This window comes from Gadus macrocephalus, chromosome 22, assembly GCF_031168955.1.
Source record: "Gadus macrocephalus chromosome 22, ASM3116895v1".
Lineage (NCBI taxonomy): Eukaryota > Metazoa > Chordata > Actinopteri > Gadiformes > Gadidae > Gadus > Gadus macrocephalus.
Genome location: NC_082403.1, coordinates 858,805 through 884,965, shown reverse-complemented (window position 1 = coordinate 884,965; position 26,161 = coordinate 858,805). Strand labels below are relative to the sequence as shown.

The following is a 26,161-nucleotide window of genomic DNA, read 5'->3' as shown; positions in this document are numbered from 1 at the left end:
AAGTACAATCCGGAGGAGTAATTAATATAATCTACACTGTTGTATGCATATCGTTTACTCTGTCTTGGTTGTTCAGGGATGGCTGTCCCGTTAAATGTTAGTTTACTGTTTTGGTTTTCTAACGTAATAAACGAGTCACGCATTCGTGTGTCCAACGTGAGGAATTGTCTCTTTCCATTTAATGCAATTTCCACAATATTTTATTTATGTGATTGGAAGATAAGATACGTGTCGTTGACCCTGTAGGCTGCCATGCCATGCATTACATTCAAGCAGCATGCATGCACCATGAATGAACTTAACTTTATGACGTTGAACTTTGTCTGCACGTTTGATAAAAAATTTAGAAGCATTGCACTCTGCTGATACTGTTAAGTGTCTAGTTTATTTTAGTTATTATCCTCTTTTCTCTTTTTATTGTCCTCTTTTTTCTTTTCCTCATCCTCTCTCTATTATCCGCTTTTGGTGGACACGGCCCCTTAAGCTAACGGCGCCTCAAAACGACGCGTCACGCGAGTATGTTTTTTTTTAAAGTTGTGTAGGCCTACGCTTTAGAAAAGAAATGCATGTGCGGGTGCACTGCGCGCGTTCATGAATGCGCGTTCATGTTTGCCTCCCTGGTGAACTCGGCCAGGAACCGCTACTGACAATCATGCGTGTACAGGGTGAAGATTTTGGGACTGAGGCAGCCTGTGGTGAACCTGTGCTGACTATGAGCTCAGCAGCCACCCGCCCTCCAACTTCACCACCTGTGGTCTGTCAATCAGGAAGTCTACGATCCAGTTACAGGTGGGAGTCGGGACACCGAGGTCCGTCAGTTTACCAATCAGCTTGACTGGGCGGATGGTGTTGAAGGCCACCCGGCTATAGTCCAGGAAAATCATTCTGACGTATGTTCTTCGGTTGTCCAGGTGTTGCAAAGTGTGATGTAGGGCTATGGCCACCGCATCATCCACTGATCGGTTGGGGCGATGGGCAAACGGGGATGGGTCTGATACTGTGTTGTTTATGTGAGAACCAGCTTTTCTAGGCACTTCATGGGGGCTAATGTTAGCGCCACTAACATTCAGAGTGGATGAATTTGGATTTTTTGAAACCGGTATGATGATGGATGATTTAAATACTTGGGGGACTACTGCCTAGGATAGGGACAGATTGAAAATGTCAGCATACACACCCACTAGTTGTTCCCCACAGGCCTTCAAGACTCTTGGATGAACGCTGTCTGGTCCCATAGCCTTATGGGGGTTCACCTGCTTCAGAGCCCTCAGAACCTGTGTATGCGTAACCTGGAAGGCAGTGTCCCTGGAGTCACAGGGGGCTTTTGAGGGAGTGTCTGTGTTCAGCCTGTCGAACCTGGCGTAAAAGTTGTTGAGGCTGTCTGGGAGGGTGGCATCTCGGGTGTCTGGGGACGTCATGGTAGTCCTGTAATTCGTAGCTGCCTGGATTCCCTTCCACATGCTGCGTGTGTTGTTGTTCAGGTAGAGGCTTTCAAGTTTTTGGGAGTGGGCCCTTTTTGCAGCTGTGATGGACCTCTCAAGGTCATACCGGGCTCTCTTATATTCCCCTTGATCTCCTGACTTGAAGGCCTCCCGTTTTTTTCTGATGTTTTGTTTTATGTCCCCATTAAACGGTTTTTGGTTTTTGGTTAGGGAACACACGCACAGATCTTGGGAGGGCACATATAGACGTGCACCAGCTGATGTAGTCGCACTGTCTCAACATGTGAAAGAGGCTACTCATTGTAAGGGGCACACTCTATACCTGGTTATCACAAAAGGGCCTCAATGTTTCTGATCTCTCTGTGACTGATCCTTCACTGTCTGACCACTTTTGGGTTTTCTTAATATATATTTTATTCCCGACATACAGACCAAATCAAATACTGTCAAAAAAGGGTAGATCAATGAACATTCTAATGTACTTTTTAAAAAGGCCAGCTCCTTGCTACCACCTCTCAGCCCTTGTTCTGCTAATGATCTTGTATTCATAGATGTCATTGCACCTTGTAAGGTTAAAACGATTTCTGGCAAGCAAATATCCATATATATATATATATATATATATATATAAAGAGAGCCTCCGTGCCTACAATTTAGACTTAAAAAGTGCTAGAGAAACATTTCTCTCCAATATCATTAAAACCAATACTAATAATGCAAAAACCCACTTTGCAACTGTTGACAGACTGACACACCCCCCAACACAAATTCCATTCCACACTGAAATGCAATGAGTTTGCAGCTTTTTATACTGATATAATTGAGGGCATCAGACACGCCATCAATATCACGCAAACAACAACAACAACAAAATGTTGGACTACAGGCAAAAGTAGCGTGGCAGTGATGACATGCTTTAATGTTATAGACTCTAAAACTCTTGTGTAAAACGTGACACACCTAAAGTCATCCAACGGGTTTCCTCTATGCTTTACCTACCATCCTCTTTAAGAATGTTTTTGACTGCCTAGCAATAGAAATATTGCAAATAGTTAAAAACTCTCTCAAGTCAGGTAATTTCCCAAAGCCTTGACAACTGCCGTTATTAAACCCCTTTTAAAAAGGATGCCTCAATTATTAACAACTACAGACCAATATCAAATCTACCCTTCATAAGTAAAATCATTGAGAAAGTTGTCCTCCAGCAACTTAATCACTTCCTGGCATCAACTGGTTGCTATGACACCTTCCAATCAGGATTTAGACCCCTGCACAGCACTGAGACCGCCCTTATTAAAGTTGTTAACAGCATCCGTCTTAACACAGACTCTGGCAAAACCTCAATACTAATGCTACTAGACCTCAGTGCTGCATTAGACACTGTAGACAATGCAATACTTTTGGACGGGTTGGAAAACTGGGTTGGGCTTTCAGGCACAGTCTTAGATTGGTTCAGGTCCTACCTACAAAATAGGAACTACTTTGTTTCATTGGCGACTTTGTATCAGAATCAACCAACGTGACATGTGGAGTCCCATAATGTTTGATCTTAGGACCCTCTTTATTCAATATCTATATGCTCCCACTAGGGCAAATCATGCAAAATAACAATATTCATCATCATTGCTATGCTGATGACACGCAAATCTGTGTATCGCTATCACCAAATGAGTATCGCTCCATAGATCTGCTGTGCAAGTGCATTGGGCAAGTGAAAGACTGGATGTGCCGAAATTTCCTTCACCTAATGAGGACAAAACAGAGATAAATGGTGCTAAAACGGAAAGGCTTAAAGTAACCCAACACCTTCACTCTCTGACCCTGAAAACCTCAATCAAAGCCAGAAATCTAGGGGTTATCATGGATTCAGATTTACATTTCGACAGTCACATCAAATCAGTTACAAAATCTGCATATTATCACCTTAAAAATGTAACACTACTTAGAGGGCTCAGGTCCACCGAAGACTTACAAAAACGTGTACATTCCGTTATCATTAGTAAGCTTGATTACGGCAATGGTCTCCCTACAGGTCACCCCAAGGAAACTTGAGGCTTGTTCAGAATGCTGCTTCTAGAGGACTAACAAAGACCAAAAACTTTGAACATATTACACCAATTCTTAAATCGTTACATTTGCTCCCTTTAGGTCAGCTAATCATGATGCTAATAAATCCCTACATGGTTTAGGCCCAAAATATTTAACAGATATGCTTCCACTGTGGCAGTTGCTGCCTTCTAGAACACTAAGATCTTCCGAGACCAATCTGTTAATTATCTCCAGATTAAACACGAAACATGGAAAAACAGGATTTAGTTACTATGCAACAAATAGCTGGAATAAACTCCCAGAGGATTTAAGACTTGCCCCAACTCTGAGCACCATTAAAACAAGACTGACAACTTTTATGTTTGCTTTAGTTTTCTGCTAAATCTTAAATACATTGCACTTTCTAAAATGCTTTTTCAACTTTGCCTTTATTTTATTACTAAAATGCCTTTTTAACTGTGACTTTATTTTCATAGTTTAGGTCGGGTTGGAGTCCCGACGTGGGTACCAGATTGACTGTTTTGCATTTTCCAAAATGCTGATCTATTTTACTCATTTTCTGAATATGTTTTCTTTTACTTATCTATTATTTTATTTTATTGTATGACAATGTTTATATGTGAAGCACTTTGAGGGCCCTATCTTGCATGCGGCGCAAAAGACCTAATCACTGGTGCATGTGTCGTTGCTAGTTTGCAACTGGCGCAGAGCGTTCTTTTCCCTCCTGCGCCACGCGTCGGTAAATTAGGGAATGATCTTGCGCCCCCAAGGGGCGGCTCGGCGAAAGGAGGAGGCGTGTTTTGGCGCAAACGTTCACTGGTGCTATTTTGACGTTTCGGAAACCACTTGAGCCACAAACCAGGAAATACCTGGTTCAAAGTCAGTGGCGCGTTGCTCAGATGCTGTTCTAAGGGCGCATGCATAATGTTGCTTGTGCGCATACACTTTGCTTCTCTCATCTACCTAGCTACACATTCTTGGTAAATTATTTGGGAAGTAACAGCTGATACAGCGGTAATAAGTTATACTTTTAAATCAGTGCATCTGCAAACACCGTACAGCAAACACATATTTTCTTGAAATAGACATCGTGTACATGCCCATAACTTTTAAGATTGATGAGTATTTGATCGTGAGAAAATATATTGTTTTACTGCGAGTGAGTGTTAAAAATAATGAATGAATGCGGGTTTGTGCATGTGTAACACACACACGTGCGTCCATCTGTTTAAACACACGCAAACTAAACACGTAACGCATAATACAGTCCATGGCAATGTATATTAACGGGGGGACACATGCAAATTAGGAACACAAGTCGATAACGATAATGCATACAATACTGATAAGCAACAATGTTTATAATGTATCACGTATATCATTAAATATCATTAAATAGAACCATATTAAATAGGACTCAGTATTAGAAGTTTTTTTATATAAGAAAACCTTATTCCATGTGTGAATAAGGCCATATTATTTGGCCATAAACTGAGCCATTTGAAGTTTGAAATTCATGTGCAGACGCTCTGTCCAAATATCAACTCGTCAGATTCAAATGCACTCATGGCTCTTAAAGGGGATGGGAGCCTGAACTCTCATTGGTTTATTGTGCGTTACGCCCCAATAACACCTACGGGTAATTAGGCTACTTCAAACCAACCCTTTTTAGATTTGCGCCGGAGGCAAGAGTCATTTTTCGCGACGGTAAACTAGCAACATCGCCGTAGAACCGCCCACAAAGCTACTTGCGCTTGGCGCTTCTCACTTGCGTTTCAGACCGTTAAAATAGGGCCCTGAGTCTGCTTTGTGTATGAAAATTGCTATATAAATAAAGTTGCCTGGCCTTGCCTTTATTCCAGTTGGAATAGAGCTACCACTATACGATAATGTTAATAAATTACATAAGTATTAAATACTTGCAAAGCATCATAAAGTTCACTAAATTAAAAGCTTGGTTGTAAGAACAATGATTGTTAAGGCAATAAAACTGTATTGATTCTGAACTGAAGAGGAGCCAGACATTGGAGAGACTGGCATGTTGGCCAATGGCATCACGAATACTGGCGTTCAGAGCCCTACTGGTCATTAATTGTTCAGGATACTTCCACTCCTCCATTCTTATTCTGTGCGAATATGATGATGTGTGTGCATGGAGTTGTCTATGAATGTTGGTTTCAAGTAGCCAGATATGTTTGAGTTTAAACCAGAACTCTGCGGACTTCAATCTCAAGGAACATAATCTGGGATGGGATGAACCTGGGAAGACATGAACATGACAGGCTTCAAATGCCATCATCCATCACGATCTGATGTAGGGATTGATGAACTTAAAACAAGCCCTCATTGCTGAATCAGTGCTTTAGCGGCTGAAGCAAAGTTGGTTAATTTGCACAACGACGCCATGGATACGCTCTGCGAGAGTAGTGGAAGCGCTCAGTATCGCAATCCAACCTTTGTCTTAACTTTTTGATAAGAATAACGATTTTCTTGTATTAGTATATTCATCTATTTATTTGAAAAAACGGAAACTCTTTACTATATATACAGTACATCTATATATATACATTCCATAACAATGTTAATGGAAGTAATCAATCATAATCACCTGCTTGGTTTAATTTTCTGTGGATTTCTGCTGTAAGTCGTCGCAGAGCGTGTCAAATATTCAAGCAGCGCCACGGCGATGCCCCGCGGCTCAGCTACGCTACCGCTAGACCCTGTGGCTCAGCTACGCTACCGCTAGACCCTGTGGCTCAGCTATGCTGCTGCTAGACCCTGTGGCTCAGCTATGCTGCTGCTAGACCCTGTGGCTCAGCTATGCTGCTGCTAGACCCTGTGGCTCAGCTATGCTGCTGCTAGACCCTGTGGCTCAGCTATGCTGCTGCTAGACCTTTTGGCTCGGCTATGCTAACGCTAGACCCTCTGGGTCAGCAGGTTTTTAGAAAGTTGGTTGTGTGGCAGGATTTTGTAGGTTTTAAAAGGTCACTCTATGCATTGATTGTTCTTAGCCTCATCTTCAACTTTGGATCCAAGCGCCTGCTGACAGTCTCATAATGAAATACTGGCTGAAAAGAGATTTTAGATGTTTTTACTGCACGTATTTATAATTTTAATGGTGCAAAATATGCCTGCAATCAAAAGAACCATAAATAATGTGATAACACAAATATAATACAGTAACAGATGAATAATATATGAATAGAAATTATACAATAATGTTAATGAATTACAGAAGTAATAAATACTTGCAACGCATGACAAAGTTCAATAAATTAAAAGCCTGGTTGTGAGACCAAGGATTGTTAAGACAAGAAAACTGTATTGATTATGAACTGAAGAGGAGCCAGACATTGAAGATACTGGCATATTGGCCAGTGGCATCACGGCTACTGACATCATGCCTGCTGGAGTCAAGACTACTGGCATCATGCCTGCTGGAGTCAAGACTACTGGCATCAAGACTACTGGCATCAAGACAACTGGCTGTAATGCAACTACATTGGAACTGCCATCTGCTGTTGTTGCTGTCGTTGTGGGGCCAGCTGTGGTTGTAGACAGACCAGTTGTGGTAGTTGGGCCAACTGTGGTAGATGTTGGTCCAGCTGTGGTTGTTGTTGGGCCAGCTGTAGTAGGTGTTGGTTGAGCTTGGGTAGTTGTTGGTCCAGCTGTGGTTGTGGTCTGGTCAGATGTTATTGGGCCAGCAATGGTTGTAGTTGGAACAGCTGTTATTGTAGTTGTGCCAAATGTGGTTATTGTTGGTCCAGCTGTGGTAGCAGTTGGGACAGCCGTTGTTTTAGTTGGGCCAGTTGTGGTAGTTGTTTGGCCAGCTACGGTAGCTATCTGCCCAGCTATGGTTGTTGTTGGTCCAGCTTTGGTAGTTGTTGGTCCAGTTGTGATGGTTGCGGGGCTCGATGTTGTGGTCGTTTGGCCAAATATTATTGTTGGTCCAGCTGTGTTAGTTGTTGGACCAGCTGTGGTCTTTGTTGGAACAGATTTTGTTGTCTTGCCAGATGTGGATGGTCCAGCTATTGTGGTTGGTTGGCTAGCTATGGTAGTTGTTGGTCCAGCTGTGGTTGTTGTTGGTCCAGAGGTGGTAGTTGTTGGTTCAGCTGTTGGTCCAGCTGTGTTAGTTATTGGTAGAGCTGTAATGGTTGTTTGGCCAGCTGTGTTTTTTGTTGGTCCAGCTGTGGTTGTTGTCTTAACAGCTGTGGTGGGAGATGGTCCAGCTGTGGTTGTTGATGTGCTAAATGGGGAAGTTGTTGGGCCAACTGTTGTTGTTTTTGGGCTATATGTGGTAGTTTTTGGTCCAGCTGTGGTAGCTGTTGATCCAGCTGTGGTAGTTGTTGGTCCAGCTGTGGTGGTTGTTGGTCCAGCTGTGGTTGTTGTGGGGCTTGATGTTGTGGTAGTTGGGCCAGCTTTGGTAGTTGGTAGTCCAGCTGTGGTGGTAGTTGGTCCAGCTGTGGTCATTTTTGTCCCATGTTTGGTTGTTGTTGGGTTTGCTGTGGTTATTGGTCCAGCCGTTACTGTTGTTGGTCCAGTTTTAGAAGTGGTTGGTCCAGCTGTGGTAGTTCTTGATCCAGCTGTGTTTTTTGTTGGTCCAGCTGTGGTTGTTGTGGGGCTTAATGTTGGGGTAGATGGGCCAGCTCTGGTAGTTGTTTGTTCAGCTTTGGTGGTTGTTGGGATTGATATGGTAGTTGTTGGTCCAGGTGTGGTCGTTTTTGGTCCAGCGTTGTTAGTTGTTGACGCAGCGGTAGTTGTTGTTTGGGCAGCTGTGGTAGTTGTTAGTCCAGCAGTGGTTGTTGTTGGGCCAGCTGTGTTAGTTGGTAGTCCAGCTGTGGTGGTAGTTGGGATTGATGTGGTAGTTGTTGGGGCAGTTGTTGTAGTTGTTGGGGCAGCTGTGGTAGTTGTGGGCCCAGCAGAGGTAGTTGTTGGGGCAGGAATGGCTGTTGTAGGGCTTAATGTTGCGGTAGTTTGGCCGGCTGTGGTAGTTGTTGGGGCAGCTGTGGTTGTTGATCCAGCTGTGGTTGTTGTTGATCCAGCTGTGGTTGTTGTTGATCCAGCTGTGGTTGTTGTTGATCCAGCTCTGGTAATTGTTGGTCCAGCTGTGGTAGTTGTTGGTCCAGTTGTGGTTTTTGTTGGACCAGATTTTGTTGTCTTGCCAGATGTAGTTTGTCCAGCTATGGTGGTTGTTGGGCTAAGCATGGTAGTTGTTGGTCCAGCTTTGGTGGTTGTTGGTCTAGCTGTGGTTGTTGTCATAACAGCTGTGGTGGGAGATGGTCCAGCTGTGGTTGTTGATGTGCTAAATGGGGAAGTTGTTGGGCCAACTGTTGTTGTTTTTGGGCTATATGTGGTAGTTTTTGGTCCAGCTGTGGTAGCTGTTGATCCAACTGTGGTAGTCGTTGGTACAGCTGTGGTAGTTGTTGATCCAGCTGTGGTAGTTTTTGGTCCAGCTGTGGTAGTTGTTGATCCAGCTGTGGTCGTTTTTGGTCCAGCGGTGGTAGTTGTTGACGCAGCGGTAGTAGTTGTTTGGGAAGCTGTGGTAGTTGTTGGGACAGCCGTTGTTTTAGTTGGGCCAGTTGTGGTAGTTGTTTGGCCAGCTAAGGTAGCTATCTGCCCAGCTATGGTTGTTGTTGGTCCAGCTGTGGTAGTTGTTGGTCCAGTTGTGTTGGTTTTGGGGCTCGATGTTGTGGTCGTTTGGCCAAAGGTTATTGTTGTTCCAGCTGTGTTAGTTGTAGGACCAGCTGTGGTCTTTGTTGGAACAGATTTTGTTGTCTTGCCAGATGTGGTTGTTCCAGCAATGGTGGTTGTATGGCTAGCTATGGTAGTTGTTGGTCCAGCTGTGGTTGTTGTTGGTCCAGAGGTGGTAGTTGTTGGTTCAGCTGTGGTCGTTGTTGGGGCAGCTGTGGTCGTTTTTGGTGCAGCTGTGGTCGTTGTTGGGGCAGCTGTGGTCGTTTTTGGTGCAGCTGTGGTAGTTGTTGGGGCAGCTGTGGTAGTTGTTGGGGCAGCTGTGGTAGTTTTTGGTGCAGCTGTGGTAGTTGTTGGTCCAGCGGGGATAGTTCTTGGTCCAGCTGTGCTAGCTATTGGGCTAGCTGTGGTTGTTGTTGGTCGAGCGGTAATGTAAGTTGGGCTAGCTGTGGTAGTTGTTGGGGCAGCTGTGGTAGTTGTCGGGGCAGCTGTGGTAGTTGTTGGTCCGACGGTGGTAGTTGTGGAGCTTGATGTTGCGGTAGTTGGTCCAGCTGTCGTAGATGATTGTCCAGCAGTGGTAGCTGTTGGGGCAGTTGTGCTCGTTGTTCGTCCAGCTGTGGTTGTTGTTGGTCCAGCAGTAGCGGTTGTTGGGCTAGCTGTGGTAGTTGTTGGTCCAGCTGTGGTAGTTGTTGGGGCAGCTGTGGTAGTTGTTGGGCTAGCTGTGGTTGTTGTTGGGCTAGCTGTGGTAGTTGTTGGGGCAGCTGTGGTAGTTGTTGGTCCAGCTGTGGTAGTTGTTGGGGCAGCTGTGGTAGTTGTTGATCCAGCTTTGGTAGTTGTTGGTCCAGCTGTGGTTGTTGTTGGGCTTAATATTGTGGTAGTTTGGCCAGCTGTGGTAGTTGTTTGTCCTGCTATAATGGTTGTTAGGATCAATGTTGTTGTTGGTCCAGCTGTGGTAGTTGTTGTGGCATCAGTGGTAGTTGTTGGTCCACCTGTGGTGGTAGTTGGGATTGATGTAGTAGTTGTTGGGGCAGCTGTGGTAGTTGTTGATCCAGCTGTGGTAGTTGTTGGTCCAGCTGTGGTAGTTGAGGCAGCTGTGGTAGTCGTTGGTTCAGCTGTGGTAGTTGTTGATCCCGCTGTGGTAGTTGTTGGTCCAGCAGTGGTTGTTGTGGGGCCAGCTGTGATAGTTGCTAGACCAGCTGTGTTGGTAGTTGGGATCGATGTGGTAGTTGTTGGTTCAGCGTTGGTCATAGTTAGGGCAGCTGATGTGGTAGTTGTGCCAGATGCTGCAATTGTTGGAGCAGCTTTGATAGTTGTTGGTCCAGCTGTGGTGGTTGTTGATTCTTCTGTGGTAGTTGTTGCTCCAGCTGTGGTAGTTGTTGATCTAGCGGATGTAGTTGTTGGTCCAGCGGTAGAAGTTTTTGGGGCAGCTGTCGTAGTTGTTGGGCCAGCTGCGGTAGTTGTTGGTCCAGCGGAGGTAGTTGTTGGGGCAGGTGTGGCTGTTGTGGTGCTTGATGTTGCTGTAGTTGGGCCAGCTGTGGTAGTCTTTGGTTTAGCTGTGGTTGTTGTTGATCCAGCTGTGGTAGTTGTTGGTCCAGCTGTGGTAAATGTTGGGGCAGCTGTGGGAGTCGTTGGTGCAGCTGTGGGAGTTGTTAATACAGCTGTGGTAGTTGTTGGTCCAGCTGTGGTAGTTGTTGGGGCAGCTGTGGTAGTTGTTTGGGCAGCTGTGGTAGTCGTTGGGGCAGCTGTGGTAGTTGTTGATCCAGCTTTGGTAGTTGTTGGTCCAGCTGTGGTTGTTGTTGGGCTTAATATTGTGGTAGTTTGGCCAGCTGTGGTAGTTGTTTGTCCTGCTATAATGGTTGTTAGGATCAATGTTGTTGTTGTTGTTGTTGGTCCATCTGTGGTAGTTGTTGTGGCATCAGTGGTAGTTGTTGGTCCACCTGTGGTGGTAGTTGGGATTGATGTAGTAGTTGTTGGTCCAGCTGTGGTAGTTGTTGGGGCAGCTGTGGTAGTTGTTGATCCAGCTGTGGTAGTTGTTGGTCCAGCTGTTGTAGTTGAGGCAGCTGTGGTAGTCGTTGGTTCAGCTGTGGTAGTTGTTGATCCAGCTGTGGTTGTTGTTGGGGCAGCTGTGGTAGTTGTTGGGGCAGCTGTGGTAGTTGTTGGTCCAGCTGTGGTAGTTGTCGGGGCAGCTTTGGTAGTTGTTGGTCCAGCATTGGTTGTTGTGGGGCCAGCTGTGATAGTTGCTAGACCAGCAGTGTTGGTAGTTGGGATCGATGTGGTAGTTGTTGGTTCAGCGGTGGTCAAAGTTAGGGCAGCTGATGTGGTAGTTGTGCCAGATGCTGCAATTGTTGGAGCAGCTTTGATAGTTGTTGGTCCAGCTGTGGTTGTTGTTGATTCTTCTGTGGTAGTTGTTGCTCCAGCTGTGGTAGTTGTTGATCCAGCGGAGGTAGTTGTTGGTCCAGCGGTGGAAGTTTTTGGGGCAGCTGTCGTAGTTGTTGGGCCAGCTGCGGTAGTTGTTGGTCCAGCGGAGGTAGTTGTTGGGGCAGGTGTGGCTGTTGTGGTGCTTGATGTTACTGTAGTTGGGCCAGCTGTGGTAGTCTTTGGTTTAGCTGTGGTAGTTGTTGATCCAGCTGTGGTAGTTGTTGGTCCAGCTGTGGTAGTTGTTGTGGCATCAGTGGTAGTTGTTGCTCCACCTGTTGCGGTAGTTGGGATTGATATAGTAGTTGTTGGAGCAGCTGTGGTAGTTGTTGGTCCACCTGTGGTTGTTGTTGATCCAGCTGTGGTAGATGTTGGTCCAGCTGTGGTAGTTGAGGCAGCTGTGGTAGTCGTTGGGGCAGCTGTGGTAGTTGTTGATCCAGCTGTGGTAGTTGTTGGTCCAGCTGTGGTAGTTGTTCTTCCAACTTTGGTAGTTGTTGGGGCAGCTGTGGTAGTTGTTGGGGCAGCTGTGGTAGTTGTTGGTCCAGCTGTGGTGGTAGTTGGGATTGATGTTGAAGTTGTTGGTTCAGCGGTGGTTGTAGTTGGGGGAGCTATTGTGGTAGTTGTGCCAGATGTTGTAGTTGTTGGTGCAGCAGTGGTAGTTGTTTGTCCAGCGGTGGTAGTTTTTGGGGCAGCTGTTGTAGTTGTTGGGGCAGCTGTGGTAGTTGTTGGTCCAGTGGCGGTAGTTGTTGGGGCAGGTGTGGCTGTTTTGGGGCTAGGTGTTGCGGCAGTTGGGCCAGCTGTGGTAGTCGTTGGTGCAGCTGTGGTTGTTGTTGATCCAGCTGTGGTAGTTGTTGATCCAGCTGTGGTAGTTGTTAGTCCAGCTGTGGTAGTTGTTTGGGCAGCTGTGGTAGTTGTTGGGGTAGCTGTTGTAGTTGTTGGTCCAGCGGAGGTAGTTGTTGGTCCAGCTGTGGTTGTTGTCGGTCCAGCAGTAGTGGTTGTTGGGCTAGCTGTGGTAGTTGTTGGTCCAGCTGTTGTAGTTGTGCGTCCAGTGGTGGTAGTTGTTGGGGCATCTGTGGTAGTTGTTGGTCCAGCTGTGGTAGTTGTTGGGGCAGCTGTGGTAGTTGTTGGGGCAGCTGTGGTAGTTGTTGGTCCAGCTGTGATGGTAGTTGGGATCGATGTTGTAGTTGTTGGTTCAGCAGTGGTTGTAGTTGGGGCAGCTATTGTGGTAGTTGTGCCAGATTTTGTAGTTTTTGGTGCAGCGGTGGTAGTTGTTTGTCCGGTGGTGGTAGTTGTTGGTGCAGCTCTGGTAGTTGTTGGTTCAGCTGAGGTAGTTGTTGGTCCAGCGGTGGTTGTTGTGGGGCTTAATGTTGTGGTACTTGGGCCAGCGGTGGTAGTTGTTGGTCCAGTGTTGGTAATTGTTTGTTCAGCTGAAGTAGTGGTTGGTCCAGCGGTGGTAGTTGTTTGTCCAGCTGTGGGAGTTGTTGCGGCAGTTGTGGGAGTTGTTGGTCCTGCTGTGGTAGTTGTTGGGGCAGCTGTGGTTGTTGTTGGGGCAGCTGTGGTAGTTGTTGGGGCAGCTGTGGTTGTTGTTGGGGCAGCTGTGGTAGTCGTTGGGGTGGCTGTGGTTGTTGTTGATCCAGTTGTGGTAGTTGTTGGGCTAGCTGTGGTAGTTGTTGGGGTAGCTGTGGTAGTAGTTGGGCCAGCTGTGGTAGTCGTTGGTCCAGCTGAGGTTGTTGGTCCTGCGGTGGTTGTTGTGGGGCTTAATGTTGTGGTAGTTGGGCCAGCTGTGGTAGTTGTTTGTCCAGTTGTGGTAGTTGTTGGGGCAGCTGTGGTAGTTTTTGGGGCAGCTGTGGTAGTTGTTGGTCCAGCTGTGGTTGTAGTTGGGGCAGCTGTGGTAGTCGTTGGGGCAGCTGTGGTTGTTGTTGATCCAGCTGTGGTAGTTGTTGTTCCAGCTGTGGTAGTGGTTGGGGCAGCTGTGGTAGTTGTTGGTCCAGCTGTGGTAGTTGTTGGTCCAGCTGTGGTTGTTTTTGGGGCAGCTGTGGTAGTTGTCGGGGCAGCTGTGGTAGTTGTCGGGGCAGCTGTGGTTGTTGTTGGGGTAGCTGTGGTTGTTGTTGATCCTGCTGTGGTAGTTGTTTGTCCAGCTGTGGTAGTTGTTGGTCCAGCTGTGGTTGTTGTTGGGGCAGCTGTGGTTGTTGTTGATCCAGCTGTGGTAGTTGTTGGTCCAGCTGTGGTAGTTGTTGGGGCAGCTGTGGTAGTTGTTGGGGTAGTTGTGGTTGTTGTTGATCCAGCTGTGGTAGTTGTTGGTCCAGCTGTGGTAGTTGTTGGTCCAGCTGTGGTAGTTGTTGGTCCAGCTGTGGTAGTTGTTGGTCCAGCTGTGGTAGTTGTTGGGGCAGCTCTGGTAGTTGTTGGTCCAGCTGTGGTTGTTGTCGGTCCAGCAGAAGTGGTTGTTGGGCTAGCTGTGGTAGTTGTTGGTCCAGCTGTGGTAGTTGTTGGTCCAGCGGTGGTAGTTGTTGGGGTAGCTGTGGTAGTAGTTGGGCCAGCTGTGGTAGTCGTTGGTCCAGCTGAGGTTGTTGTTGGTCCTGCGGTGGTTGTTGTGGGGCTTAATGTTGTGGTAGTTGGGCCAGCTGTGGTAGTTGTTTGTCCAGTTGTGGTAGTTGTTGGTCCAGCTGTGGTTGTAGTTGGGGCAGCTGTGGTAGTCGTTGGGGCAGCTGTGGTTGATGTTGATCCAGCTGTGGTAGTTGTTGTTCCAGCTGTGGTAGTTGTTGGGGCAGCTGTGGTAGTTGTTGGGGCAGCTGTGGGTGTTGTTGGGGCAACTGTGGTAGTTGTTGGGGCAGCTGTTGTAGTTGTTGGTGCAGCTTTGGTAGTTGTTGGTCCAGCTGTGGTAGTTGTTGGGGCAGCTGTTGTAGTTGTTGGGGCAGCTGTGGTTGTTGTTGGGGCAGCTGTGGTAGTTGTTGGGGCAGCTGTGGTAGTTGTTGGTCCAGCTGTGGTAGTTGTCGGGGCAGCTTTGGTAGTTGTTGGTCCAGCATTGGTTGTTGTGGGGCCAGCTGTGATAGTTGCTAGACCAGCTGTGTTGGTAGTTGGGATCGATGTGGTAGTTGTTGGTTCAGCGGTGGTCTTAGTTAGGGCAGCTGATGTGGTAGTTGTGCCAGATGCTGCAATTGTTGGAGCAGCTTTGATAGTTGTTGGTCCAGCTGTGGTTGTTGTTGATTCTTCTGTGGTAGTTGTTGCTCCAGCTGTGGTAGTTGTTGATCCAGCGGAGGTAGTTGTTGGTCCAGCGGTGGAAGTTTTTGGGGCAGCTGTCGTAGTTGTTGGGCCAGCTGCGGTAGTTGTTGGTCCAGCGGAGGTAGTTGTTGGGGCAGGTGTGGCTGTTGTGGTGCTTGATGTTACTGTAGTTGGGCCAGCTGTGGTAGTCTTTGGTTTAGCTGTGGTAGTTGTTGATCCAGCTGTGGTAGTTGTTGGTCCAGCTGTGGTAGTTGTTGTGGCATCAGTGGTAGTTGTTGCTCCACCTGTTGCGGTAGTTGGGATTGATATAGTAGTTGTTGGAGCAGCTGTGGTAGTTGTTGGTCCAGCGGTGGTAGTTGTTGGGGTAGCTGTGGTAGTAGTTGGGCCAGCTGTGGTAGTCGTTGGTCCAGCTGAGGTTGTTGGTCCTGCGGTGGTTGTTGTGGGGCTTAATGTCGTGGTAGTTGGGCCAGCTGTGGTAGTTGTTTGTCCAGTTGTGGTAGTTGTTGGGGCAGCTGTGGTAGTTTTTGGGGCAGCTGTGGTAGTTGTTGGTCCAGCTGTGGTTGTAGTTGGGGCAGCTGTGGTAGTCGTTGGGGCAGCTGTGGTTGTTGTTGATCCAGCTGTGGTAGTTGTTGTTCCAGCTGTGGTAGTGGTTGGGGCAGCTGTGGTAGTTGTTGGTCCAGCGGAGGTAGTGGTTGGTCCAGCTGTAGTGGTGGTTGGTCCGGTGGTGGTAGTTGTTGGGGCAGTTGTGGTTGTTGCTGTCCCAGCTGTGGTTGTTGTTGTTGGTCCAGCTGTGGTAGTTGTTGGTCCAGCTGTGGTTGTTTTTGGGGCAGCTGTGGTAGTTGTCGGGGCAGCTGTGGTAGTTGTCGGGGCAGCTGTGGTTGTTGTTGGGGCAGCTGTGGTTGTTGTTGATCCTGCTGTGGTAGTTGTTTGTCCAGCTGTGGTAGTTGTTGGTCCAGCTGTGGTAGTTGTTGGGTTAGCTCTGGTAGTTGTTGGTCCAGCTGTGGTTGTTGTCGGTCCAGCAGAAGTGGTTGTTGGGCTAGCTGTGGTAGTTGTTGGTCCAGCTGTGGTAGTTGTTGGTCCAGCGGTGGTAGTTGTTGGGGTAGCTGTGGTAGTAGTTGGGCCAGCTGTGGTAGTCGTTGGTCCAGCTGAGGTTGTTGTTGGTCCTGCGGTGGTTGTTGTGGGGCTTAATGTTGTGGTAGTTGGGCCAGCTGTGGTAGTTGTTTGTCCAGTTGTGGTAGTTGTTGGTCCAGCTGTGGTTGTAGTTGGGGCAGCTGTGGTAGTCGTTGGGGCAGCTGTGGTTGATGTTGATCCAGCTGTGGTAGTTGTTGTTCCAGCTGTGGTAGTTGTTGGGGCAGCTGTGGTAGTTGTTGGGGCAGCTGTGGGTGTTGTTGGGGCAACTGTGGTAGTTGTTGGGGCAGCTGTTGTAGTTGTTGGTGCAGCTTTGGTAGTTGTTGGTCCAGCTGTGGTAGTTGTTGGGGCAGCTGTTGTAGTTGTTGGGGCAGCTGTGGTTGTTGTTGGGGCAGCTGTGGTAGTTGTTGGGGCAGCTGTGGTAGTTGTTGGTCCAGCTGTGGTAGTTGTCGGGGCAGCTTTGGTAGTTGTTGGTCCAGCATTGGTTGTTGTGGGGCCAGCTGTGATAGTTGCTAGACCAGCAGTGTTGGTAGTTGGGATCGATGTGGTAGTTGTTGGTTCAGCGGTGGTCAAAGTTAGGGCAGCTGATGTGGTAGTTGTGCCAGATGCTGCAATTGTTGGAGCAGCTTTGATAGTTGTTGGTCCAGCTGTGGTTGTTGTTGATTCTTCTGTGGTAGTTGTTGCTCCAGCTGTGGTAGTTGTTGATCCAGCGGAGGTAGTTGTTGGTCCAGCGGTGGAAGTTTTTGGGGCAGCTGTCGTAGTTGTTGGGCCAGCTGCGGTAGTTGTTGGTCCAGCGGAGGTAGTTGTTGGGGCAGGTGTGGCTGTTGTGGTGCTTGATGTTACTGTAGTTGGGCCAGCTGTGGTAGTCTTTGGTTTAGCTGTGGTAGTTGTTGATCCAGCTGTGGTAGTTGTTGGTCCAGCTGTGGTAGTTGTTGTGGCATCAGTGGTAGTTGTTGCTCCACCTGTTGCGGTAGTTGGGATTGATATAGTAGTTGTTGGAGCAGCTGTGGTAGTTGTTGGTCCACCTGTGGTTGTTGTTGATCCAGCTGTGGTAGATGTTGGTCCAGCTGTGGTAGTTGAGGCAGCTGTGGTAGTCGTTGGGGCAGCTGTGGTAGTTGTTGATCCAGCTGTGGTAGTTGTTGGTCCAGCTGTGGTAGTTGTTCTTCCAACTTTGGTAGTTGTTGGGGCAGCTGTGGTAGTTGTTGGGGCAGCTGTGGTAGTTGTTGGTCCAGCTGTGGTGGTAGTTGGGATTGATGTTGAAGTTGTTGGTTCAGCGGTGGTTGTAGTTGGGGGAGCTATTGTGGTAGTTGTGCCAGATGTTGTAGTTGTTGGTGCAGCAGTGGTAGTTGTTTGTCCAGCGGTGGTAGTTTTTGGGGCAGCTGTTGTAGTTGTTGGGGCAGCTGTGGTAGTTGTTGGTCCAGTGGCGGTAGTTGTTGGGGCAGGTGTGGCTGTTTTGGGGCTAGGTGTTGCGGCAGTTGGGCCAGCTGTGGTAGTCGTTGGTGCAGCTGTGGTTGTTGTTGATCCAGCTGTGGTAGTTGTTGATCCAGCTGTGGTAGTTGTTAGTCCAGCTGTGGTAGTTGTTTGGGCAGCTGTGGTAGTTGTTGGGGTAGCTGTTGTAGTTGTTGGTCCAGCGGAGGTAGTTGTTGGTCCAGCTGTGGTAGTTGTTGGGACAGCTGTGGTAGTTGTTGGTCCAGCTGTGGTAGTTGTTGGGGCAGCTGTGGAAGTCGTTGGTGTAGCTGTGGTAGTTGTTGATCCAGCTGTGGTAGGTGTTTGTCCAGCTGTGGTAGTTGTTAGGGCAGCTGTAGCAGTTTTTGGTACAGTTGTGGTAGTTGTTGGTCCAGCTGTGGTTGTTGTCGGTCCAGCAGTAGTGGTTGTTGGGCTAGCTGTGGTAGTTGTTGGTCCAGCTGTTGTAGTTGTGCGTCCAGTGGTGGTTGTTGTGGGACTTGATGTTGTGGTATTTGGGCCAGCTGTGGTAGTTGTTGGTCCTGCTGTGTTAGTCGTTGGTGCAGTTGTGGTTGTTGTTGATCCAGCGGTGGTAGTTGTTGGGGCATCTGTGGTAGTTGTTGGTCCAGCTGTGGTAGTTGTTGGGGCAGCTGTGGTAGTTGTTGGGGCAGCTGTGGTAGTTGTTGGTCCAGCTGTGATGGTAGTTGGGATCGATGTTGTAGTTGTTGGTTCAGCAGTGGTTGTAGTTGGGGCAGCTATTGTGGTAGTTGTGCCAGATTTTGTAGTTTTTTGTGCAGCGGTGGTAGTTGTTTGTCCGGCGGTGGTAGTTGTTGGTGCAGCTCTGGTAGTTGTTGGTTCAGCTGAGGTAGTTGTTGGTCCAGCGGTGGTTGTTGTGGGGCTTAATGTTGTGGTACTTGGGCCAGCGGTGGTAGTTGTTGGTCCAGTGGTGGTAATTGTTTGTTCAGCTGAAGTAGTGGTTGGTCCAGCGGTGGTAGTTGTTTGTCCAGCTGTGGGAGTTGTTGCGGCAGTTGTGGGAGTTGTTGGTCCTGCTGTGGTAGTTGTTGGGGCAGCTGTGGTTGTTGTTGGGGCAGCTGTGGTAGTTGTTGGGGCAGCTGTGGTTGTTGTTGGGGCAGCTGTGGTAGTCGTTGGGGTGGCTGTGGTTGTTGTTGATCCAGTTGTGGTAGTTGTTGGTCCAGCTGTGGTAGTTGTTGGTCCAGCTGTGGTAGTTGTTGGTCCAGCGGTGGTAGTTGTTGGTCCAGCGGTGGTAGTTGTTGGGGTAGCTGTGGTAGTAGTTGGGCCAGCTGTGGTAGTCGTTGGTCCAGCTGAGGTTGTTGGTCCTGCGGTGGTTGTTGTGGGGCTTAATGTTGTGGTAGTTGGGCCAGCTGTGGTAGTTGTTTGTCCAGTTGTGGTAGTTGTTGGTCCAGCGGAGGTAGTTGTTGGTCCAGCTGTAGTGGTGGTTGGTCCGGTGGTGGTAGTTGTTGGGGCAGTTGTGGTTGTTGCTGTCCCAGCTGTGGTTGTTGTCGGGGCAGCTGTGGTAGTCGTTGGGGCAGCTGTGGTTGTTGTTGGGGCAGCTGTGGTAGTTGTCGGGGCAGCTGTGGTAGTTGTCGGGGCAGCTGTGGTTGTTGTTGGGGCAGCTGTGGTTGTTGTTGATCCTGCTGTGGTAGTTGTTTGTCCAGCTGTGGTAGTTGTTGGTCCAGCTGTGGTAGTTGTTGGGGCAGCTCTGGTAGTTGTTGGTCCAGCTGTGGTTGTTGTCGGTCCAGCAGAAGTGGTTGTTGGGCTAGCTGTGGTAGTTGTTGGTCCAGCTGTGGTAGTTGTTGGTCCAGCGGTGGTAGTTGTTGGGGTAGCTGTGGTAGTAGTTGGGCCAGCTGTGGTAGTCGTTGGTCCAGCTGAGGTTGTTGTTGGTCCTGCGGTGGTTGTTGTGGGGCTTAATGTTGTGGTAGTTGGGCCAGCTGTGGTAGTTGTTTGTCCAGTTGTGGTAGTTGTTGGGGCAGGTGTGGTAGTCGTTGGGGCAGCTGTGGTTGATGTTGATCCAGCTGTGGTAGTTGTTGTTCCAGCTGTGGTAGTTGTTGGGGCAGCTGTGGTAGTTGTTGGGGCAGCTGTGGGTGTTGTTGGGGCAACTGTGGTAGTTGTTGGGGCAGCTGTTGTAGTTGTTGGTGCAGCTTTGGTAGTTGTTGGTCCAGCTGTGGTAGTTGTTGGGGCAGCTGTTGTAGTTGTTGGGGCAGCTGTGGTTGTTGTTGGGGCAGCTGTGGTAGTTGTTGGGGCAGCTGTGGTAGTTGTTGGTCCAGCTGTGGTAGTTGTCGGGGCAGCTTTGGTAGTTGTTGGTCCAGCATTGGTTGTTGTGGGGCCAGCTGTGATAGTTGCTAGACCAGCTGTGTTGGTAGTTGGGATCGATGTGGTAGTTGTTGGTTCAGCGGTGGTCATAGTTAGGGCAGCTGATGTGGTAGTTGTGCCAGATGCTGCAATTGTTGGAGCAGCTTTGATAGTTGTTGGTCCAGCTGTGGTTGTTGTTGATTCTTCTGTGGTAGTTGTTGCTCCAGCTGTGGTAGTTGTTGATCCAGCGGAGGTAGTTGTTGGTCCAGCGGTGGAAGTTTTTGGGGCAGCTGTCGTAGTTGTTGGGCCAGCTGCGGTAGTTGTTGGTCCAGCGGAGGTAGTTGTTGGGGCAGGTGTGGCTGTTGTGGTGCTTGATGTTACTGTAGTTGGGCCAGCTGTGGTAGTCTTTGGTTTAGCTGTGGTAGTTGTTGATCCAGCTGTGGTAGTTGTTGGTCCAGCTGTGGTAGTTGTTGTGGCATCAGTGGTAGTTGTTGCTCCACCTGTTGCGGTAGTTGGGATTGATATAGTAGTTGTTGGAGCAGCTGTGGTAGTTGTTGGTCCACCTGTGGTTGTTGTTGATCCAGCTGTGGTAGATGTTGGTCCAGCTGTGGTAGTTGAGGCAGCTGTGGTAGTCGTTGGGGCAGCTGTGGTAGTTGTTGATCCAGCTGTGGTAGTTGTTGGTCCAGCTGTGGTAGTTGTTCTTCCAACTTTGGTAGTTGTTGGGGCAGCTGTGGTAGTTGTTGGGGCAGCTGTGGTAGTTGTTGGTCCAGCTGTGGTGGTAGTTGGGATTGATGTTGAAGTTGTTGGTTCAGCGGTGGTTGTAGTTGGGGGAGCTATTGTGGTAGTTGTGCCAGATGTTGTAGTTGTTGGTGCAGCAGTGGTAGTTGTTTGTCCAGCGGTGGTAGTTTTTGGGGCAGCTGTTGTAGTTGTTGGGGCAGCTGTGGTAGTTGTTGGTCCAGTGGCGGTAGTTGTTGGGGCAGGTGTGGCTGTTTTGGGGCTAGGTGTTGCGGCAGTTGGGCCAGCTGTGGTAGTCGTTGGTGCAGCTGTGGTTGTTGTTGATCCAGCTGTGGTAGTTGTTGATCCAGCTGTGGTAGTTGTTAGTCCAGCTGTGGTAGTTGTTTGGGCAGCTGTGGTAGTTGTTGGGGTAGCTGTTGTAGTTGTTGGTCCAGCGGAGGTAGTTGTTGGTCCAGCTGTGGTAGTTGTTGGGACAGCTGTGGTAGTTGTTGGTCCAGCTGTGGTAGTTGTTGGGGCAGCTGTGGAAGTCGTTGGTGTAGCTGTGGTAGTTGTTGATCCAGCTGTGGTAGGTGTTTGTCCAGCTGTGGTAGTTGTTAGGGCAGCTGTAGCAGTTTTTGGTACAGTTGTGGTAGTTGTTGGTCCAGCTGTGGTTGTTGTCGGTCCAGCAGTAGTGGTTGTTGGGCTAGCTGTGGTAGTTGTTGGTCCAGCTGTTGTAGTTGTGCGTCCAGTGGTGGTTGTTGTGGGACTTGATGTTGTGGTATTTGGGCCAGCTGTGGTAGTTGTTGGTCCTGCTGTGTTAGTCGTTGGTGCAGTTGTGGTTGTTGTTGATCCAGCGGTGGTAGTTGTTGGGGCATCTGTGGTAGTTGTTGGTCCAGCTGTGGTAGTTGTTGGGGCAGCTGTGGTAGTTGTTGGGGCAGCTGTGGTAGTTGTTGGTCCAGCTGTGATGGTAGTTGGGATCGATGTTGTAGTTGTTGGTTCAGCAGTGGTTGTAGTTGGGGCAGCTATTGTGGTAGTTGTGCCAGATTTTGTAGTTTTTGGTGCAGCGGTGGTAGTTGTTTGTCCGGCGGTGGTAGTTGTTGGTGCAGCTCTGGTAGTTGTTGGTTCAGCTGAGGTAGTTGTTGGTCCAGCGGTGGTTGTTGTGGGGCTTAATGTTGTGGTACTTGGGCCAGCGGTGGTAGTTGTTGGTCCAGTGGTGGTAATTGTTTGTTCAGCTGAAGTAGTGGTTGGTCCAGCGGTGGTAGTTGTTTGTCCAGCTGTGGGAGTTGTTGCGGCAGTTGTGGGAGTTGTTGGTCCTGCTGTGGTAGTTGTTGGGGCAGCTGTGGTTGTTGTTGGGGCAGCTGTGGTAGTTGTTGGGGCAGCTGTGGTTGTTGTTGGGGCAGCTGTGGTAGTCGTTGGGGTGGCTGTGGTTGTTGTTGATCCAGTTGTGGTAGTTGTTGGTCCAGCTGTGGTAGTTGTTGGTCCAGCTGTGGTAGTTGTTGGTCCAGCGGTGGTAGTTGTTGGGGTAGCTGTGGTAGTAGTTGGGCCAGCTGTGGTAGTCGTTGGTCCAGCTGAGGTTGTTGGTCCTGCGGTGGTTGTTGTGGGGCTTAATGTTGTGGTAGTTGGGCCAGCTGTGGTAGTTGTTTGTCCAGTTGTGGTAGTTGTTGGTCCAGCGGAGGTAGTTGTTGGTCCAGCTGTAGTGGTGGTTGGTCCGGTGGTGGTAGTTGTTGGGGCAGTTGTGGTTGTTGCTGTCCCAGCTGTGGTTGTTGTCGGGGCAGCTGTGGTAGTCGTTGGGGCAGCTGTGGTTGTTGTTGGGGCAGCTGTGGTAGTTGTCGGGGCAGCTGTGGTAGTTGTCGGGGCAGCTGTGGTTGTTGTTGGGGCAGCTGTGGTTGTTGTTGATCCTGCTGTGGTAGTTGTTTGTCCAGCTGTGGTAGTTGTTGGTCCAGCTGTGGTAGTTGTTGGGGCAGCTCTGGTAGTTGTTGGTCCAGCTGTGGTTGTTGTCGGTCCAGCAGAAGTGGTTGTTGGGCTAGCTGTGGTAGTTGTTGGTCCAGCTGTGGTAGTTGTTGGTCCAGCGGTGGTAGTTGTTGGGGTAGCTGTGGTAGTAGTTGGGCCAGCTGTGGTAGTCGTTGGTCCAGCTGAGGTTGTTGTTGGTCCTGCGGTGGTTGTTGTGGGGCTTAATGTTGTGGTAGTTGGGCCAGCTGTGGTAGTTGTTTGTCCAGTTGTGGTAGTTGTTGGTCCAGCTGTGGTTGTAGTTGGGGCAGCTGTGGTAGTCGTTGGGGCAGCTGTGGTTGATGTTGATCCAGCTGTGGTAGTTGTTGTTCCAGCTGTGGTAGTTGTTGGGGCAGCTGTGGTAGTTGTTGGGGCAGCTGTGGGTGTTGTTGGGGCAACTGTGGTAGTTGTTGGGGCAGCTGTTGTAGTTGTTGGTGCAGCTTTGGTAGTTGTTGGTCCAGCTGTGGTAGTTGTTGGGGCAGCTGTTGTAGTTGTTGGGGCAGCTGTGGTTGTTGTTGGGGCAGCTGTGGTAGTTGTTGGGGCAGCTGTGGTAGTTGTTGGTCCAGCTGTGGTAGTTGTCGGGGCAGCTTTGGTAGTTGTTGGTCCAGCATTGGTTGTTGTGGGGCCAGCTGTGATAGTTGCTAGACCAGCTGTGTTGGTAGTTGGGATCGATGTGGTAGTTGTTGGTTCAGCGGTGGTCATAGTTAGGGCAGCTGATGTGGTAGTTGTGCCAGATGCTGCAATTGTTGGAGCAGCTTTGATAGTTGTTGGTCCAGCTGTGGTTGTTGTTGATTCTTCTGTGGTAGTTGTTGCTCCAGCTGTGGTAGTTGTTGATCCAGCGGAGGTAGTTGTTGGTCCAGCGGTGGAAGTTTTTGGGGCAGCTGTCGTAGTTGTTGGGCCAGCTGCGGTAGTTGTTGGTCCAGCGGAGGTAGTTGTTGGGGCAGGTGTGGCTGTTGTGGTGCTTGATGTTACTGTAGTTGGGCCAGCTGTGGTAGTCTTTGGTTTAGCTGTGGTAGTTGTTGATCCAGCTGTGGTAGTTGTTGGTCCAGCTGTGGTAGTTGTTGTGGCATCAGTGGTAGTTGTTGCTCCACCTGTTGCGGTAGTTGGGATTGATATAGTAGTTGTTGGAGCAGCTGTGGTAGTTGTTGGTCCACCTGTGGTTGTTGTTGATCCAGCTGTGGTAGATGTTGGTCCAGCTGTGGTAGTTGAGGCAGCTGTGGTAGTCGTTGGGGCAGCTGTGGTAGTTGTTGATCCAGCTGTGGTAGTTGTTGGTCCAGCTGTGGTAGTTGTTCTTCCAACTTTGGTAGTTGTTGGGGCAGCTGTGGTAGTTGTTGGGGCAGCTGTGGTAGTTGTTGGTCCAGCTGTGGTGGTAGTTGGGATTGATGTTGAAGTTGTTGGTTCAGCGGTGGTTGTAGTTGGGGGAGCTATTGTGGTAGTTGTGCCAGATGTTGTAGTTGTTGGTGCAGCAGTGGTAGTTGTTTGTCCAGCGGTGGTAGTTTTTGGGGCAGCTGTTGTAGTTGTTGGGGCAGCTGTGGTAGTTGTTGGTCCAGTGGCGGTAGTTGTTGGGGCAGGTGTGGCTGTTTTGGGGCTAGGTGTTGCGGCAGTTGGGCCAGCTGTGGTAGTCGTTGGTGCAGCTGTGGTTGTTGTTGATCCAGCTGTGGTAGTTGTTGATCCAGCTGTGGTAGTTGTTAGTCCAGCTGTGGTAGTTGTTTGGGCAGCTGTGGTAGTTGTTGGGGTAGCTGTTGTAGTTGTTGGTCCAGCGGAGGTAGTTGTTGGTCCAGCTGTGGTAGTTGTTGGGACAGCTGTGGTAGTTGTTGGTCCAGCTGTGGTAGTTGTTGGGGCAGCTGTGGAAGTCGTTGGGGCAGCTGTGGTAGTTGTTGATCCAGCTGTGGTAGGTGTTTGTCCAGCTGTGGTAGTTGTTAGGGCAGCTGTAGCAGTTTTTGGTACAGTTGTGGTAGTTGTTGGTCCAGCTGTGGTTGTTGTCGGTCCAGCAGTAGTGGTTGTTGGGCTAGCTGTGGTAGTTGTTGGTCCAGCTGTTGTAGTTGTGCGTCCAGTGGTGGTTGTTGTGGGACTTGATGTTGTGGTATTTGGGCCAGCTGTGGTAGTTGTTGGTCCTGCTGTGTTAGTCGTTGGTGCAGTTGTGGTTGTTGTTGATCCAGCGGTGGTAGTTGTTGGGGCATCTGTGGTAGTTGTTGGTCCAGCTGTGGTAGTTGTTGGGGCAGCTGTGGTAGTTGTTGGGGCAGCTGTGGTAGTTGTTGGTCCAGCTGTGATGGTAGTTGGGATCGATGTTGTAGTTGTTGGTTCAGCAGTGGTTGTAGTTGGGGCAGCTATTGTGGTAGTTGTGCCAGATTTTGTAGTTTTTGGTGCAGCGGTGGTAGTTGTTTGTCCGGCGGTGGTAGTTGTTGGTGCAGCTCTGGTAGTTGTTGGTTCAGCTGAGGTAGTTGTTGGTCCAGCGGTGGTTGTTGTGGGGCTTAATGTTGTGGTACTTGGGCCAGCGGTGGTAGTTGTTGGTCCAGTGGTGGTAATTGTTTGTTCAGCTGAAGTAGTGGTTGGTCCAGCGGTGGTAGTTGTTTGTCCAGCTGTGGGAGTTGTTGCGGCAGTTGTGGGAGTTGTTGGTCCTGCTGTGGTAGTTTTTGGGGCAGCTGTGGTTGTTGTTGGGGCAGCTGTGGTAGTTGTTGGGGCAGCTGTGGTTGTTGTTGGGGCAGCTGTGGTAGTCGTTGGGGTGGCTGTGGTTGTTGTTGATCCAGTTGTGGTAGTTGTTGGTCCAGCTATGGTAGTTGTTGGTCCAGCTGTGGTAGTTGTTGGTCCAGCGGTGGTAGTTGTTGGGGTAGCTGTGGTAGTAGTTGGGCCAGCTGTGGTAGTCGTTGGTCCAGCTGAGGTTGTTGGTCCTGCGGTGGTTGTTGTGGGGCTTAATGTTGTGGTAGTTGGGCCAGCTGTGGTAGTTGTTTGTCCAGTTGTGGTAGTTGTTGGTCCAGCGGAGGTAGTTGTTGGTCCAGCTGTAGTGGTGGTTGGTCCGGTGGTGGTAGTTGTTGGGGCAGTTGTGGTTGTTGCTGTCCCAGCTGTGGTAGTCGTTGGGGCAGCTGTGGTTGTTGTTGGGGCAGCTGTGGTTGTTGTTGATCCAGCTGTGGTAGTTGTTAGTCCAGCTGTGGAAGTTGTTGGGGCAGCTGTGGAAGTTGTTGGGGCAGCTGTGGTAGTTGTTGGTCCAGCAGAGGTAGTTGTTGGTCCAGCTGTGGGTGTTGTCGGTCCAGCAGTAGTGGTTGTTGGTCCGGCGGGGGTAGTTGTTGGGGCAACTGTGGTAGTCGTTGCGCCAGCTGTGGTTGTTGTTGATCCTGCTGTGGTAGTTGTTGTTCCAGCTGTGGTAGTTGTTGGGGCAGCTGTGGTAGTTGTTGGGGCAGCTGTGGTTGTTGTTGGGGCAGCTGCGGTAGTCGTTGGGGTAGCTGTGGTTGTTGTTGATCCAGCTGTGGTAGTTGTTGGTCCAGCTGTGGTAGTTGTTGGGGCAGCTGTTGTAGTTGTTGGGGCAGCTGTGGTTGTTGTTGGGGCAGCTGTGGTAGTTGTTGGGGCAGCTGTGGTAGTTGTTGGCGCAGCTCTGGTAGTTGTTGGTCCAGCTGTGGTTGTTGTTGGTCCAGTGGTGGTTGTTGTGGGGCTTAATGTTGTGGTAGTTGGGCCAGCTGTGGTAGTTGTTGATCCAGCTGTGGTAGTTGTTGGTCCAGCTGTGGTTGTTTTTGGGGCAGCTGTGGAAGTTGTTGGGGCAGCGGAGGTAGTTGTTT

General features: G+C 49.4%; 2 protein-coding genes across 2 annotated transcripts; both read right to left on the bottom strand.

The window, feature by feature from the left end:
- Nucleotides 1-710: 710 nt before the first annotated feature.
- On the bottom strand, nucleotides 711-10,427 carry LOC132451348 (mucin-5AC-like). Its single transcript, XM_060043729.1, has 5 exons — nucleotides 10,373-10,427; nucleotides 9,690-9,793; nucleotides 8,598-9,569; nucleotides 1,254-1,305; nucleotides 711-955 (listed from the first exon to the last, which is right to left on the bottom strand). The coding sequence occupies exons 1-5, from the start codon at nucleotides 10,425-10,427 to the stop codon at nucleotides 711-713; spliced, it is 1,428 nt and encodes a 475-aa protein (XP_059899712.1).
- A 133-nt stretch (nucleotides 10,428-10,560) lies between these two features.
- Nucleotides 10,561-25,571, bottom strand: LOC132451347 (mucin-2-like; the record flags this gene model as incomplete). The annotated part of the gene is made up of 4 exons (XM_060043728.1): nucleotides 10,561-10,686; nucleotides 11,985-12,692; nucleotides 16,263-16,322; nucleotides 25,518-25,571. Coding segments are annotated over 4 exons (948 nt in total), but the record flags the coding sequence as incomplete, so codon positions are not given.
- Between the last annotated feature and the right edge of the window lie 590 nt (nucleotides 25,572-26,161).

Excerpts from the sequence above, each read along its gene's own strand:
- LOC132451348 (XM_060043729.1), bottom strand. The coding sequence starts at position 10,427 with ATGACCAACGCTGAACCAACAACTACCACATCGATCCCAACTACCAAC. Across the intron at positions 9,794-10,372 it reads CCCAACTACCAACACAGCTG|CTGGACGAACAACGAGCACA; the intron begins GTCTAGCAACTA and ends CAACAACCACAG. Across the intron at positions 956-1,253 it reads TTCTGAGGGCTCTGAAGCAG|TGGATGATGCGGTGGCCATA; the intron begins GTGAACCCCCAT and ends CCAACCGATCAG.